This window comes from Hemibagrus wyckioides, linkage group LG17 (genome assembly GCF_019097595.1).
Source record: "Hemibagrus wyckioides isolate EC202008001 linkage group LG17, SWU_Hwy_1.0, whole genome shotgun sequence".
Taxonomy (NCBI): domain Eukaryota; kingdom Metazoa; phylum Chordata; class Actinopteri; order Siluriformes; family Bagridae; genus Hemibagrus; species Hemibagrus wyckioides.
The window spans coordinates 23853205-23866537 of record NC_080726.1 but is presented as its reverse complement, the minus strand read 5'-3'; the positions used below and the strand labels follow the sequence as shown (position 1 = coordinate 23866537).

The window sequence follows — 13333 nt, the reverse complement described above, 5'->3', positions numbered from 1 at the left end:
GTAAACCCACACAGGCACGGGGAGAACATGCAAACTTCACACAGAAAGGGCCCTGCCTGTTCGAACCCAGGACCTTCTTGCTGTGAGGCAACCGTGCTAATCACTAAGCCACTTGTGGTGATCAGTGATGTGAATTAGTTTCTCAACTACATTTAGCCAAAAACATCAATCAAAATACTACAATACAACAATATAACCGAAAGTCATGATCTTACACACGATCTGACATCTGACGTGAAAATGTAGTTTCTGAGACTCAAATATGTGTGTGACTTTTATCCCATGCTTGATGACATAATACGGCATATTAATCATGTAATTTGTTTAAAACTGTTCAGACAAACTCTTACTCAGATTTACTGCCAAGTAAAACAACAGGAATGCCTTGATATAGACACACACACATTAAAAAGAGCATGTAATTTATTAAAATATGAACTATTTGTGGTGAAATCGCAGTTTATGTAACTCTGGCAAATTTCACAATACTTCAACATTTTTCTACTGACTATTTTTAACATGCCACACATTTCGAAATTCAGCTGCATTCACTAGTGTCTGTCTGTCTGTCTCTCTCTCTCTCTCTCTCTCTCTCTCTCTCTCTCTCTCTCTCTCTCGTATATGCAATGACTCATGCTCGCCGCTAGGGGCAGCACACTACAGGGAAACAACGGTTCGATCCACCGGCTGTAAATTCTGATCTCCTTCCCCTGTGACCTGCATATTACTGCTACCATTACATCTATCAAGACTGTTCACCAATAAGGCACAAAGAATTCAAAACATTGAGGGGGAAATATAATTGAATTATTTAAGTAAAAAAAAAACAATTTATTGTTCTCCATTTGGAGGTCATGTAAAAAGTGAAGTGCAAGACAGTGCAAAAAAAAAAAAAAAAAGACAATACAAAACACTACAGGACAGATACAAAAAATAGCGCCACCCAGTGTACATTCTATATATTACACAGTACACTGTGTACAAATAAGAGGACTGTAAACAAAGAGGGTTCTTGTAAATATATATACACTTCTGTAATAGCTGCATAATTTGTGAACCCCCTGATATTGTGTGGTTAGCATTGTGTTGATTATATGTTCCGTTTTTATAATTTCATACAATTTCGAGCACACGTGATGAGTAATGAGTAGTGGTGTAACTATTGCGATCACATGCTGTTAAAAAAGATCTCGCGATCTATTGGAACAGAGGTATCCTAACGTTAGGCCCAAATCTCGCGAGATCTCCGGTTACATACCGAGAACGCCACATTACAGAGTAGGACAGAGACAAGGAAGATGGCGGCGCAGGAGACTCAAGCAGCACAGCAATCCACCGTGAGCAACGGCGAGGTAAGCGCGACAGAAATACTAAATATAGACATAACACACCAGACTCTATGTTCACATCCGAATTAGTCGTTTTATTAGTCCGTCAGGTAAATCTCTCAGCTTCACTAGTTTTAAGCCAAATTGATACCGGTCGGAATTAACGATTCCCCTGATTCACCGTGCACTTAGTCGCGTTGCATCAATCCACCCGTATTCCGACAAAAGGTCCCGCCTCGTGTCTTCGGATTGGTCAATATGTTTGCGCCCGTTGTGTGATGATTGGCTAGTAGGTGACGCTCAGACTTGGACAGCCTATGAAATCCAGAAGCACTTTGTATGAGTCAGAACAACTAACCAATCCATGATCAGTAGGCGGTATTTGACAGAATGCCGGTAGTTAATAAAATAAAGGCTGTATAGGTGGCCGTGGTTGCGCATCGTTAACCTTTTGAGTGTGTTTATACACGTCAAGTTTTTTACGAATTATAAATGTCGATATTTTTAACAGAGGTCTAGTGGACAATCGGAGGCAGTGGATTAGACTGACATTCAGTTCGGCCCGGTGTTAGCTTACTAGCTAATAGCCTGTCATTCAGTCAAGCAGATAGTAAGCGTTGGAGATGAGCGGCACAGTTAGCTCTCATTAGCACGCTATGATGGCTACATTATTATTTATTATTATTATTAATATTATTATTATTATTTAGTCACTGCTTTGTAATGGTCAGGCGAATGTGTCCAGTTTGTCTGACTGGCACGTCATTTTTACTACACCACTGGTTAGCGAGTTAGTTCCCAGGCCCAGGTGATTAGCTCTATCTTACATATCTAACACAGCATTCATCTGAATCAGTGCTGGGGTCCAGGTTTCTTAGCCAAATTTTATTTAATTTTCATGTCATTCAATTTAAAATCATGTGCCATTCAAATTAAGGAGCTCGTTATTGCTGTCTGCTCTCTGATGAGTTGACTCTGTGGTACATTCTGTCCTGTCTACACTGAACTAATATTTTCGCCCTTTTTTACAATTGGAGTTTGACGTCATTGGGGTTCATTTTTTAACAGAGTGACTATTTTTTGTGGTCATTCCACAATGAGGTTCTTCTGCATCATCGCAGACGAGCTTCAACTCCACACAAGAAGAACCTGAGAAAACTAACAAAACAGAATTATAAACAAATCCTGACTCTTGTGTGTCGGGCAATAACACTGTAAAAGTGTGTGTGTGTCTGAGACGGCTCATGGGGACGGTGCATTGTGTGCATGAACTTTGGTGTGCTAATAAATAAGTACCCCCTCCATCCATAGAGCCTTAAAACACACACACACACATCCTGCGATGGCGTGCCATCAGCTCGTCCTGCAGTATGCTCACATTCAGGATGAAGCAGCTCTAAACACTGCTGTGGATCTCTGTTATGTTTAAAACTCTTGAATTATCTTCGCCCTCCAGGACAGCAGGTACTGAACCTGGGCAGAACTTTCTATTCAGTTTTATTACCTGTGTAATAAAAACTGCAGGTGAGAATTTGGGCTTAACGCGTTCTAAAGTAAAAAGCAGTGAAGCCGGAGATGGGATTTAGACGAAGCAGACGGGATCAGACGTGTCCCGGGTCCTGATGTCTGAACTGTGACCTTGAAGAGCGTTTAAGATGTGCTTTAGATCAACGCTGAGTGACATAAATCTGTCACATTTTTTGTTTATGATTCCTTCAGAGGCAAGCTGAATGCAGTATTAGTTTTCAATTCTCGTGACAGCCAAATCAAGTAACTGTTGTATAGCTGCATTGCATTCTGGGACTTTGACTCCACTATTTCACTATTTATCAACCGTCTCCACTGTTTCTCCTCATCTCCTTGTTAGGTCATTCAGCGTGGTTGCACAAAGGCGCATGAGCAAAGAAGCTTTAGCATCTTCTTCATTTTAGAAGCTAACATTGAATTCTGACCGTTATCACGGACAGTCTGAGATCACCGACATGTAAATTTACATTTACATTTAAACCTCATTTGACTGTTTTCTTCCAGAGCGACTTAGAGTTCAGCTTGAGGGTCAATTCAGCACTCGTGGAGCTAATTTGCATGTTGTAATGTTGTCATTTGCTATCTCTGTATGTTTTTTTTTGTGTGAAGTGAAGGAAAAAAAAACAAAACAAAGCCAGTCTTTTGTTTGCTCTGTCAAGAGCAAAGAGCATGTCAAGCTCATGCTCTTGCCAGTGGCTAAAGGAGCACTGTTACTGTCGTGAACGTTAAACACTTTTGCGAGATCTTGGGCTGAAATTGCAGCAGAGCAACAAGAGCAGACAATCACGAGTGACTTGGCAGCCAGTGAGACGGCTAACATTAGTGTTGACTCTAATCGTCTTGTTAAATCAGACAATTAGTACGGTCAGTCTAGATTTATTCAAGTACTGTATCCGTGTAATACCTGATGTAAATCTAATCCGCTGTAAACTGCTAAAAGTACACCGTTCACAGTGTGAGTAGCTATGTGGACAGGGAAAGAAGTGCACCGTCGCAGCATCTGCCCAAAGGTCCACCAGGGGCAGCTTGGAGGTGCTGGGATTTAAACTCCCAACCTTCCGAACTGAAGCTCTACCACTGACATCGTTTCTGCTGTTAAATGCAACTGTAACTGCGCTAGCAACAGTAACATCCCCCCGTGACCTCAGTGAGGCACATAACTTCTCCCGGGAATACCGAGAATATCACACCAACCAGCACCGCCATCACTAAAATAAACAAATAAATAAATAACTTCTGTTTGTTTTTTTTTGCTTTAAACATAAAAATTAATCTGAACCAAGTGATGGTGTGTCAACCTTCACATCAAGACCACATGCTTCTGTTAAAATAAAGACATTACCAGTCGATTATTCTGCTTAAATGCGGTTTACATCCTGTGGCCTTATTCATTGTTGTGTTTTTAAAGAAGTGGTGTACAGCGACGTAGATGATGTCTAACATCTTGTTTCCCGGAATAATCCCATGGTTATTCTGTTGATTTAACCATAACCAGTTTATAGTAGAAGTAACTAATTAGAACTTAAAGGGATCTTTCTCTCTAGCACTTTATCTTGAAATGTCTGAAACGCCTACAAATGATTTATTACTGCACTGAAAAATATCAATATCCTTCCATGAGGTCTGTGTGTCTGTCTCTCTCTGTGTCTGTATCTCTCTCTGTCTCTCTGTGTGTGTGTGTGTGTCTTTCTCTCTCTCTCTCTCTTTGTCTCCCTCTTTGTCTCTGTGTCTGTGTCTCTCTCTCTCTCTGTGTGCCTCTGTCTCTGCCTGTGTCTCTGTCTATGGTCTTTCTGTTTGTGTGTGTGCACGTGTGTGTGACTACTCTAGTCTGTGTGTGTTTATATGTCACATGTATATAATGTGTGTGTGTTTGTCACTTGTTGTTGTATTTGGATAAGAACACGCCTCGTCCTTGAGTTTTCAGTCAGTCACACATTAAAGCCGTTATAAATCAGTTAAAGTTTACAAGAACTTGTTGCGAAACAACATTGCACCTTTTTTCCTGCGTTCAGTGTGACTGACTCTCTCTCTCTCTCTCTCTGTATCTCTCAGCCTTGATGATGGTCAGTTTTTTGGCTTCTTTAAAACCACTGTCAGGCTGCTTTCTCCCCCAGCACTACATGGTGCAACACTGAACCATTATTATTGACTCCGATATACAGCTTGATGTCTCAATGATGCCCCCCCCAATTAAATCGACCGGACAAAAATCAGTATGGATCATTATATTGACATCAGTAATTTGGGCAAGTTGTTGCAGCTGTGCTTCACACACTGTTGTACAGATCTCCAGTATGAAACGTTCCTGCCCTCGTTATTTGCGTCGCATGAAGTAAGACTTAATGATTAAGCGTCGTGTGTTTATTTTAAGCTCATTCCAATCATGTGGGCATGAACCCTTGAAGCAACACGTGTTCCATCATTTACTCTCTGATAGACTTCCTTATTTTTGTTTGACCAATTCAGTTCACAGTTTTGAGTTATGAGCCATTTGTAGTTTACCCTATGCCCTGTGGTTAGGGGTGTGTGTGTGTGGTTTGTGGTTCTGTCTTTTATCTTATCTCGACTTTTTTTTGTTCTATTCCTGAATGTGGCACTTTCACTATCACTTTTTTCCAGCTCGAAGTTTCTTTCTCGCTTTGTAGTTTGCTTAACTAACCAACCCCCCACCCCCCCCTTATTGTGCAGCGCACAATAAAGCGTTTATTGTTTGTCTCAAGGCTCCATTTGCATTTTTTCGCCTGTTTGTGTCAATGCAGTGTATCAAAGCACCGTCTTTCAGGAGACATCAAAGTCTCACTTCGGGTGGGTTTTTATGTGTGGTTAATTATAGAAAGTGTTTTTGGTGGCGTTATATCATTTCCAAACACTCTACTTATTTCTCTTAATATATTTATTTATTTGTATACCTCCTATTTTGATGACTTCCTGATTCATTAGGGGTTTCTTAAGTTTTCTGAAGTTTGTGTATATACACCTATCAGACATACCATTATGACGTGCCTAATATTGTGTCGGTCCCCCTTTTGCTGCCAAAACAGCCCTGACCCGTCATGCACTGTGTATTCTGACACCTTTCTATCAGAACCAGCAGCAATCTGAGCAACCTTAGCTCGTCTGTTGGATCGGACCACATGGGTCAGCCTTCGTTCCACACGTGCATCAGTGAGCCTTGGCTGCCCATGACCCTGTCGCCGGTTCACGACTGTTCCTTCTTTCCTTGGGCCGCTTGATAGACAGTGACCGCTGCAGACCGGGAAGAGCTGCTGTTTTGGAGATGCTCTGATCCAGTGGTCTAGCCATCACAATTTGGTCCTTGTCTAACGGGTGCCACGATGAGAAGATAATCAGTGTTCTTCATGTAATCTGTCGCTGCTCAGATTGTTATTTCTGATCGGTGTACAGTACACGTGATGTTGGTCAGCGTTAGTTTAAAGATTAGCTGGATTTGGAAGTTTTCCCAGATGGTTGTGTGGTGAAGAAAGTGATATTGTTTTCATTTGGTACATCAGGCTTTATTACACAGAGTAAGTGTTAATGTGGACATGATGATGATGATGATGAAGAATCGTCTGTGAAACCAATGATCACATTATTTTGTTGGTGAATGTTGATTAATGAATACACGATGTTTGTGTAGGTGAGCAGTAATGGCGCAGCTGCTTCTGGCCAGGTTGCACAGACGGGTGCGACTGCACAAGACCCACAGCAACAGCAGCAACAACAGCAGCCCAACGCCTGGCAAGTCATCAAGGGCGTCCTTTTCAGGTGAGTCCATACGTCAAACGGCTGCCTGCTCCAAACCAAAATACCATCGCGATAGTACTTCTTTCCAGCAAATCAGACCGAATCACACTCCCAGAGCATTCTTGCGTAGTGACCGTGATGTACAGTGTAACAGGGTTCAGTTATATCACCAGTACTTTTGGTTACCTAATCATACCCCTTAGTCATAAGCCTTCATTTTTACTTTAAAAATAGAGTTCTCTACTGCAGGCTCGTCCCCTGCTCTGTAGCAGATTGATAGTATGACACTCGGAGAACGATCATAACAGCTTCTTTCAGGAGCAGTAATTTATAATGTAGTTAATTATAGTAGTACTTGTCCTAGTAGACATCTCCTGAGGATTTTTGTTATGAAAGGTCAGTATTATCAAGCTACTTGGATTTCGAGCTTTGTGGCAAGTCTAACAGCTTCCTAAAATTATCATACTGTATAGGATATACTATAATTAGTATGTCCTTCATGCCAGAAACTTTTCAGCCCCTCACACGAATGGGCATAAAGATTATTTATAAATGTTTTTAATCAATTACTGCTAAAAGTCAGTGTGGTTGCAGGTCTTCATTCTAGCCCAGGAGCCACATCTTTAATCGGTCGATCTTGAAAAGCTGAACCCATTCTTTTCCAGATAAGATTTAACACCTTTGACCTAGTCTATGTTTGAACTGTATGCACTATTCGGTGCTAACGTTTGAGTCCGATTATTTTCAGCATGTTTGTTGGTCTTCACACTGGGTTTTAGCAGTAGACAGGCCGGGATATTATGTTTTAAATTTCTTTGTACGTTTTCCCAGGATCTTCATTATATGGGCCATCAGCAGCTGGTTCCGCAGAGGGCCGTCGACCCCTGACCCCAGCACCCCTGCCGGCGCTCCCCGAGTGCCCAGTCGCAACCTCTTCCCCAAGGACACCTTAATGGTAATGTGCTCTAAAAATATATATGAACTGTTACATTGCAGTTCTTAATGTATTGTTAAGGTCTGTTTTGGCTCTGAACCAAGTAGCTTGGGTAATTACCTGGCATGGATGTGCTGAAAGCTTGACGTGAATAGAAATGCGGTCACTGAGATTACCGTACAGGACTGCGGTTTGCCTTGGCTGTTTTTCCATACAGGCTTGCTTAGTAATTCGCTGGTCCGCAGTAGGCGTATGTTTGTTATGAGACACAGTCATGTTTGGTAATGACACAAATAACACCATGTTCTCTTTTTCTTTCCTAGGATCTTTATGTGTATTTATCTGAAAATGAGGTATTTTCAGATTTCAACAGCACAGAAGCCCTGTTTTGGTTCCAGCGAGACCTGGTCTATGGAGACTGGACCACGGGAGACGCAGGCGACGGCTGCTATGAGCATTACCTGGAACTGGACACACCTGAGGTAAAGATTTGGGCAGTTATTGGTAAAAGGTTAACGAACACTGTTTACTCCTTTTAGGATGTTGGTTTCCTGTAAATCTGGCTAGATTTCTTTTCCGTTCCATACACACATCTGTATGAGGTGTAAACATGCTCTGAGTGCTGATCAAGAATTCTTTTTTTATTAACTTTTCTATTTATTATTCATCCTGTACTCCTGAGCTGAATCTCACATTTCACCCAAATAGCCACAAACTGAACACAATGTCTGTATGTGGGCAGTGCAGGGTGTGTGGTTTATTTTTAAATGAAAAACACTTGCGTCCTTCATGTTGTGTAGTGTAAGTTCTGTAACAGCATCTCTGATGGTAGAGCGAGCTGCAGGGCAAATCCCAGGTTTATGTTAGCACATCAGGTGCGTTTCAAATCAGATCGCTTAAATATGCATTATCCTAATGTTGTAATATAAATAGTGTGATTTCACGTGTTCACGCTGAGAGTTCAAACAAGCAGCAGTTCACTTCAGGTACCCGGATGATGCATCCGGGACAGTGTGTGGAATGTTGGACACTTCATGCACTCTCAACACTCACAGCATTGTATACATAGTGGCAGAGAGACGGTGCTACCAGGTATGAGACAAAAAAATTTCAAGATGGTCGACAACACTTTTGCACGTGTTTGAATTGGGTCACGTTGTGTGATTTGTAAATGTTTTAAAAGACTATTAGTATCGCATTATGTCCATTTGGCGTCATTTGTCATCGCTAGAGAAACACTTATGGTTACAAAAAAAACTTCAGTATCTCATTTGAGATGATGCTGTTCTTACTACACAGTGTAAGTCATTTGGGGTGTAGCTAGGGTCTTGGATGTCGTACACTCCAACATGCTAACAATTATAAGAGGTTTTTGTGAAACAGAGAGGTTTTGGTCTTTCTCCATAACAAGCTTGAGATTTGTACTGATGAGGTATTAGGTGTTTATAGCTTTTGAATACAGATGCAATATATATATATATATATATAGCAAGGTATACGGGATGGGATGCTAACAATAACTTCGCTTTGTGTCACAGTGCCACCAAGTGTTTTATTCCTTCCTTGTCAGCGTACAGATGGGTCACTTACTCATTATCACTGGAATAAAGAATCACATCCTCATCAAACCAATCAAATCATATTTAAATGTTATATGTTTGTGTGTTCATATATATAAACATTAAATTTAGAGTTTATTTCTGGTACATGGGAGTTGGACTTCAGCTAAGATAAAACACAAATGATTGAAATCTTATCATAAAATAACTAAGTCCAAGTCTCACTCTGATAGGATTTGAAAGTTGTTATATTTAAAAATAAACAGCTTTCAACATGTGTGTAAATGTAAATGAATGCAAATAATTTATTCAAACTGAATACACACTATAGCTGTTCGTTTATTACCATTAATGGATGGCTCTTACAGCTGTCCTCTGTGATTTCCCCTAAGCGACAATGACCGGGTGTGTTAAGGCCGTGTAGGACAAACTGGACTATGTGAATATTGGTATGTGGTCGATGCAATTAATCTGCGTCTCTTATACAGAACGTACAGCAGAACGGCTCCTTATACATCCACGTGTACTTCACCAAGAGTGGCTTCCATCCAGATCCGAAACGCAAAGGCCAGTATCGCAGGCTGGCCACCGTCCACGCTACACGGAGTGAGTCGGCTCGACGAAAACTAGCATTCACGCTCAGTGCCGAGGCTCGGGTACTAACTGCATGTTTCTGTTTCTGTACCAGTGATGAACAAGTTCAAGCGCAGGAAGTTTCTGAAGACAAAGAACTTGCTGACGGGAGAGACGGAGGCTGATCCTGAGATGATTAAGGTTTGTGTGCTAATGGATGTGTTGGCATCAACACAAATCTGTGGGTCATTGAATGTTAAATAGTTGGCTTAGTGCAACTCTAAAACAGTTTTGTCTTTATAATGGTAAGGAAAGAGTATTTGTGTGTCTTTATAGCGGGCAGAAAGTCACGGTCCAGTGGAGATCATATCTCATTGGCATCCCAACTTAACTATCAACATTGTTGATGATCACACAGCCTGGGTGAAAGGCTCAGTGCCCCCGCCCCTCGACCAGTGTAAGTTTTCCCATCTTCACGGGTCTGGGTATCAATATTAAACTGGGTACCAAATGCTCTTAACTTGTAACCTCTCTCTGTCTCTCTCTTTCTTTCTTTCTTTCTTTCTTTCTTTCTTTCTTTCTCTCTTTCTCTCTCTCTCTCTCTCTCTCTCTCTCTCTCTCTCTCTCTCTCTCTCTCTCTTTCTTTTCCCTTCTCTCACAGATGTAAAGTTTGATGCAGTGAGCGGTGATTACTACCCCATTGTTTACTTCAACGATTACTGGAACCTGCAGAAGGACTACTACCCCATAAACGAGACTCTAAAGAAGTTGCCCCTGCGCCTCACCTTCTGCCCTCTCTCTCTGTGGCGCTGGCAGCTGTATGCAGCCCAGAATGCTCGCTCACCCTGGAACTTCCTGAGCGAGGACACGTACGAGCAGTCCGATGAGGACCAGGACTCCATTAAGGTCTTGAACTCGTATATCGAATTCTTCTGTTTTAATGTCTGCTCAACAGAGGATGTGTTATAAAGGTAATGTTGCTCAACAGGTGGCACTGCTGGAGACTAATCCCTACCTACTAGGCCTGACCATCGTTGTCTCAATTGTACACAGCGTCTTTGAGTTTTTGGCATTCAAGAATGGTGAGTTTAATGAGTTGAACTATTTTAATGCTATAGTAAAAGGGTTTGGATAAATAGCATGGTTTACATTTTACAGATGTATTCAGGGGTCAGTAATTAGAATAATTTTATTCAGTATATGTTTTCAGATCTGTTAGGAATTTTTCTTGGTGTTTGGTCACAACACGTACATTCAACATCCATAACAAACAACGCAGTATAGCTGAAATGGAAATGTAATCTAACAGCATTTTAGTCCCCTACCAGCAGCTAATGCTTTTACTAATCTATTCGATGGTATCTTAATGTTTCTAAAATACTTTTTCAAATTTTCTTTCAAACCAGTTCTGTCACACACCTTGAACTAGATCTTTATCTTCATTTTGTTTGTTGTGTGACTTTAAGGCACCTACGGCAGTATGTGATTGCAGTACCTGATCTGTGTGTGTGTGTGTATACACTGATCAGCCATAACATTTAAGCCACTGACAGTTGAAGTGAATAACATACATTGGGCAGCATGTGAACATCAATTCAATGTTTTGGAAGCAGGGAAAATGGTCAAGAGCCAAATTGTGATTTTTAGATGACAGAGCATCAGAGCATCTCTAAAACGGCAGGTCTTGCGGGTGATCCCAGTACAGTGGTAAATACCTACCGAAAGTGGTTCTATGATGGACAACCAGTGAACCAGAAATAGGTGCCAAAGGCTCATTGATGTGGGGAATTAGGACCTGCCTGTCTGGTCTGATTCCTTACAAGAGCTTCTGGAGCACAAACTGCTGAAAAAGATAATGCTGGCTCTGATAGAAAGGTGTCAGAACACAGGGCATCATAGCTTGCTGCATATCCACAGACTAGAGCATCCATTCTGACCACTGTCCACTGCTGAAAGCACCTACAATAGACACGACACACATCAGAACTGTACCATAGACCAATGGAAGAAGGTGCACAGATGTGATGAATAACACTTTTTCAGTGAACACCAGGATGTACTACGCGAGCCGGCAGAGGCAGTGTGATGGCTGATCAGTGTGTGTATATATGCCTGGTTGCAATGGCTGTACTTTGGACAGGGGTCTAAGTCCATAAGGGCATAAACATGATCTGTAACATTTTGTACATGGATGCCTAAAGTTCATTCACCCACATTTAAAAAGTCCTGAGGAATAAAGTTGTCTGTGTATACAGAGATGTTTATTTTGTTTCTTGCATTCTTTCCTCCCTTCACTCAGATATCCAGTTCTGGAACAGTCGCCAGTCTTTGGAGGGACTGTCCGTGCGCTCCATCATATTTGGTGTGTTCCAATCCCTGGTGGTGCTGCTCTACATCCTGGACAATGAAACCAACTTCGTGGTGCAGGTCAGCGTCTTCATCGGGCTGCTCATCGACTTCTGGAAGATCACCAAAGTCATGGACGTCAGAGTAAGCAACCAATTTTGTTTTAAGTTGCCGTTTATTCTATTTAATAAGAGCCGTTTTAAGTCTGATTTCCATTCTGTTCGTTTCAGTTGGACAGAGAGAACAAGATTGCAGGATTATTCCCACGATTGGTATTTAAAGACAAGTCCACATACGTTGAATCTTCAACTAAAATCTATGATGATGTAAGTGTGCTTTCAAGCAAAGGAGGTCTGAAATTGCATGATTGTTCATTTTTTTTTATTTATTTTTTTACAGACATCTGAAAGGTTTGATTTCTCTCTGCTCTTTTTATCTAGATGGCCTTTAAGTACCTGTCCTGGCTCCTGTACCCGCTCTTTGGATGTTATGCTGTTTACAGTTTAATCTATGTAGAGCACAAAGGCTGGTACTCATGGGTACTCAGCATGCTCTATGGATTCTTGTTAACATTTGGTGAGTAGAGATTAACTACTTATTCAATGCACACAGCATGATTTTCATACTGAGCACACCACAAATGGATTGTAATAATTAGAAATAACATCATAAAAGCTATTTTATATAACAAATCATTTCCCTATAATAATAATAATAATAATAATAATAATAATAAATATAGCTGCAAGCAGCAATGACGGGCCCTCGCACTATGGGCCATCACTACATGGTGCCATCACCGCCCAGGCGCACCAGACACAGTGAGCACAGTGGGTACATGCATTAAAAGGGGAAATACCAAAAGGACAAGAGTGACAATTTGGGTATACTGAAAGTGATCACAGCAAAGTCCACTGATGGCAAAACGAAAACTGACTTTCCTTCTAAACTATATAAGGACAAAAGGGACCGTTTGGGTGTAATGAAATAGATCATAGCAATGTCCAGTAATGTCCAAAGGGACAATGACTCTCCCTCTAAACTATATATATATATATATATATATGAGAGAGAGAGAGAGAGAGAGAGAGTCACCCAGAAAAATGTATGCATGCAATGTATACACATTTCAGGATTTAAGAAATTTTTTATACAAAAATTTGTATAAATATTGTATTACTAAATTTATTGCTATACATTATAGATTGATTTATATGATGATATTATGATAATATTATTAATATTATACTAATATTATTTACATCATACTATTTTTCTTTTCCTGAAGTGTATATACATTTTTTGGTTGGCTCTGTATA

General features: G+C 40.8%; 1 protein-coding gene across 1 annotated transcript in view; it reads left to right on the top strand.

Annotated features, from left to right (window-relative positions):
- Positions 1-1211: 1211 nt before the first annotated feature.
- Positions 1212-13333, top strand: part of clptm1 (CLPTM1 regulator of GABA type A receptor forward trafficking) — a 16887-nt gene continuing 4765 nt past the window's right edge. The window contains exons 1-12 of the mRNA XM_058413038.1: positions 1212-1352; positions 6496-6623; positions 7434-7557; positions 7860-8018; positions 9584-9701; positions 9784-9869; positions 10005-10125; positions 10330-10574; positions 10657-10750; positions 11968-12158; positions 12245-12340; positions 12455-12590. Coding sequence (XP_058269021.1) covers positions 1299-1352; positions 6496-6623; positions 7434-7557; positions 7860-8018; positions 9584-9701; positions 9784-9869; positions 10005-10125; positions 10330-10574; positions 10657-10750; positions 11968-12158; positions 12245-12340; positions 12455-12590 — 1552 coding nt within the window. The 5' untranslated portion in view covers positions 1212-1298. The remainder of the gene's footprint in view (positions 1353-6495; positions 6624-7433; positions 7558-7859; positions 8019-9583; positions 9702-9783; positions 9870-10004; positions 10126-10329; positions 10575-10656; positions 10751-11967; positions 12159-12244; positions 12341-12454; positions 12591-13333) is intronic.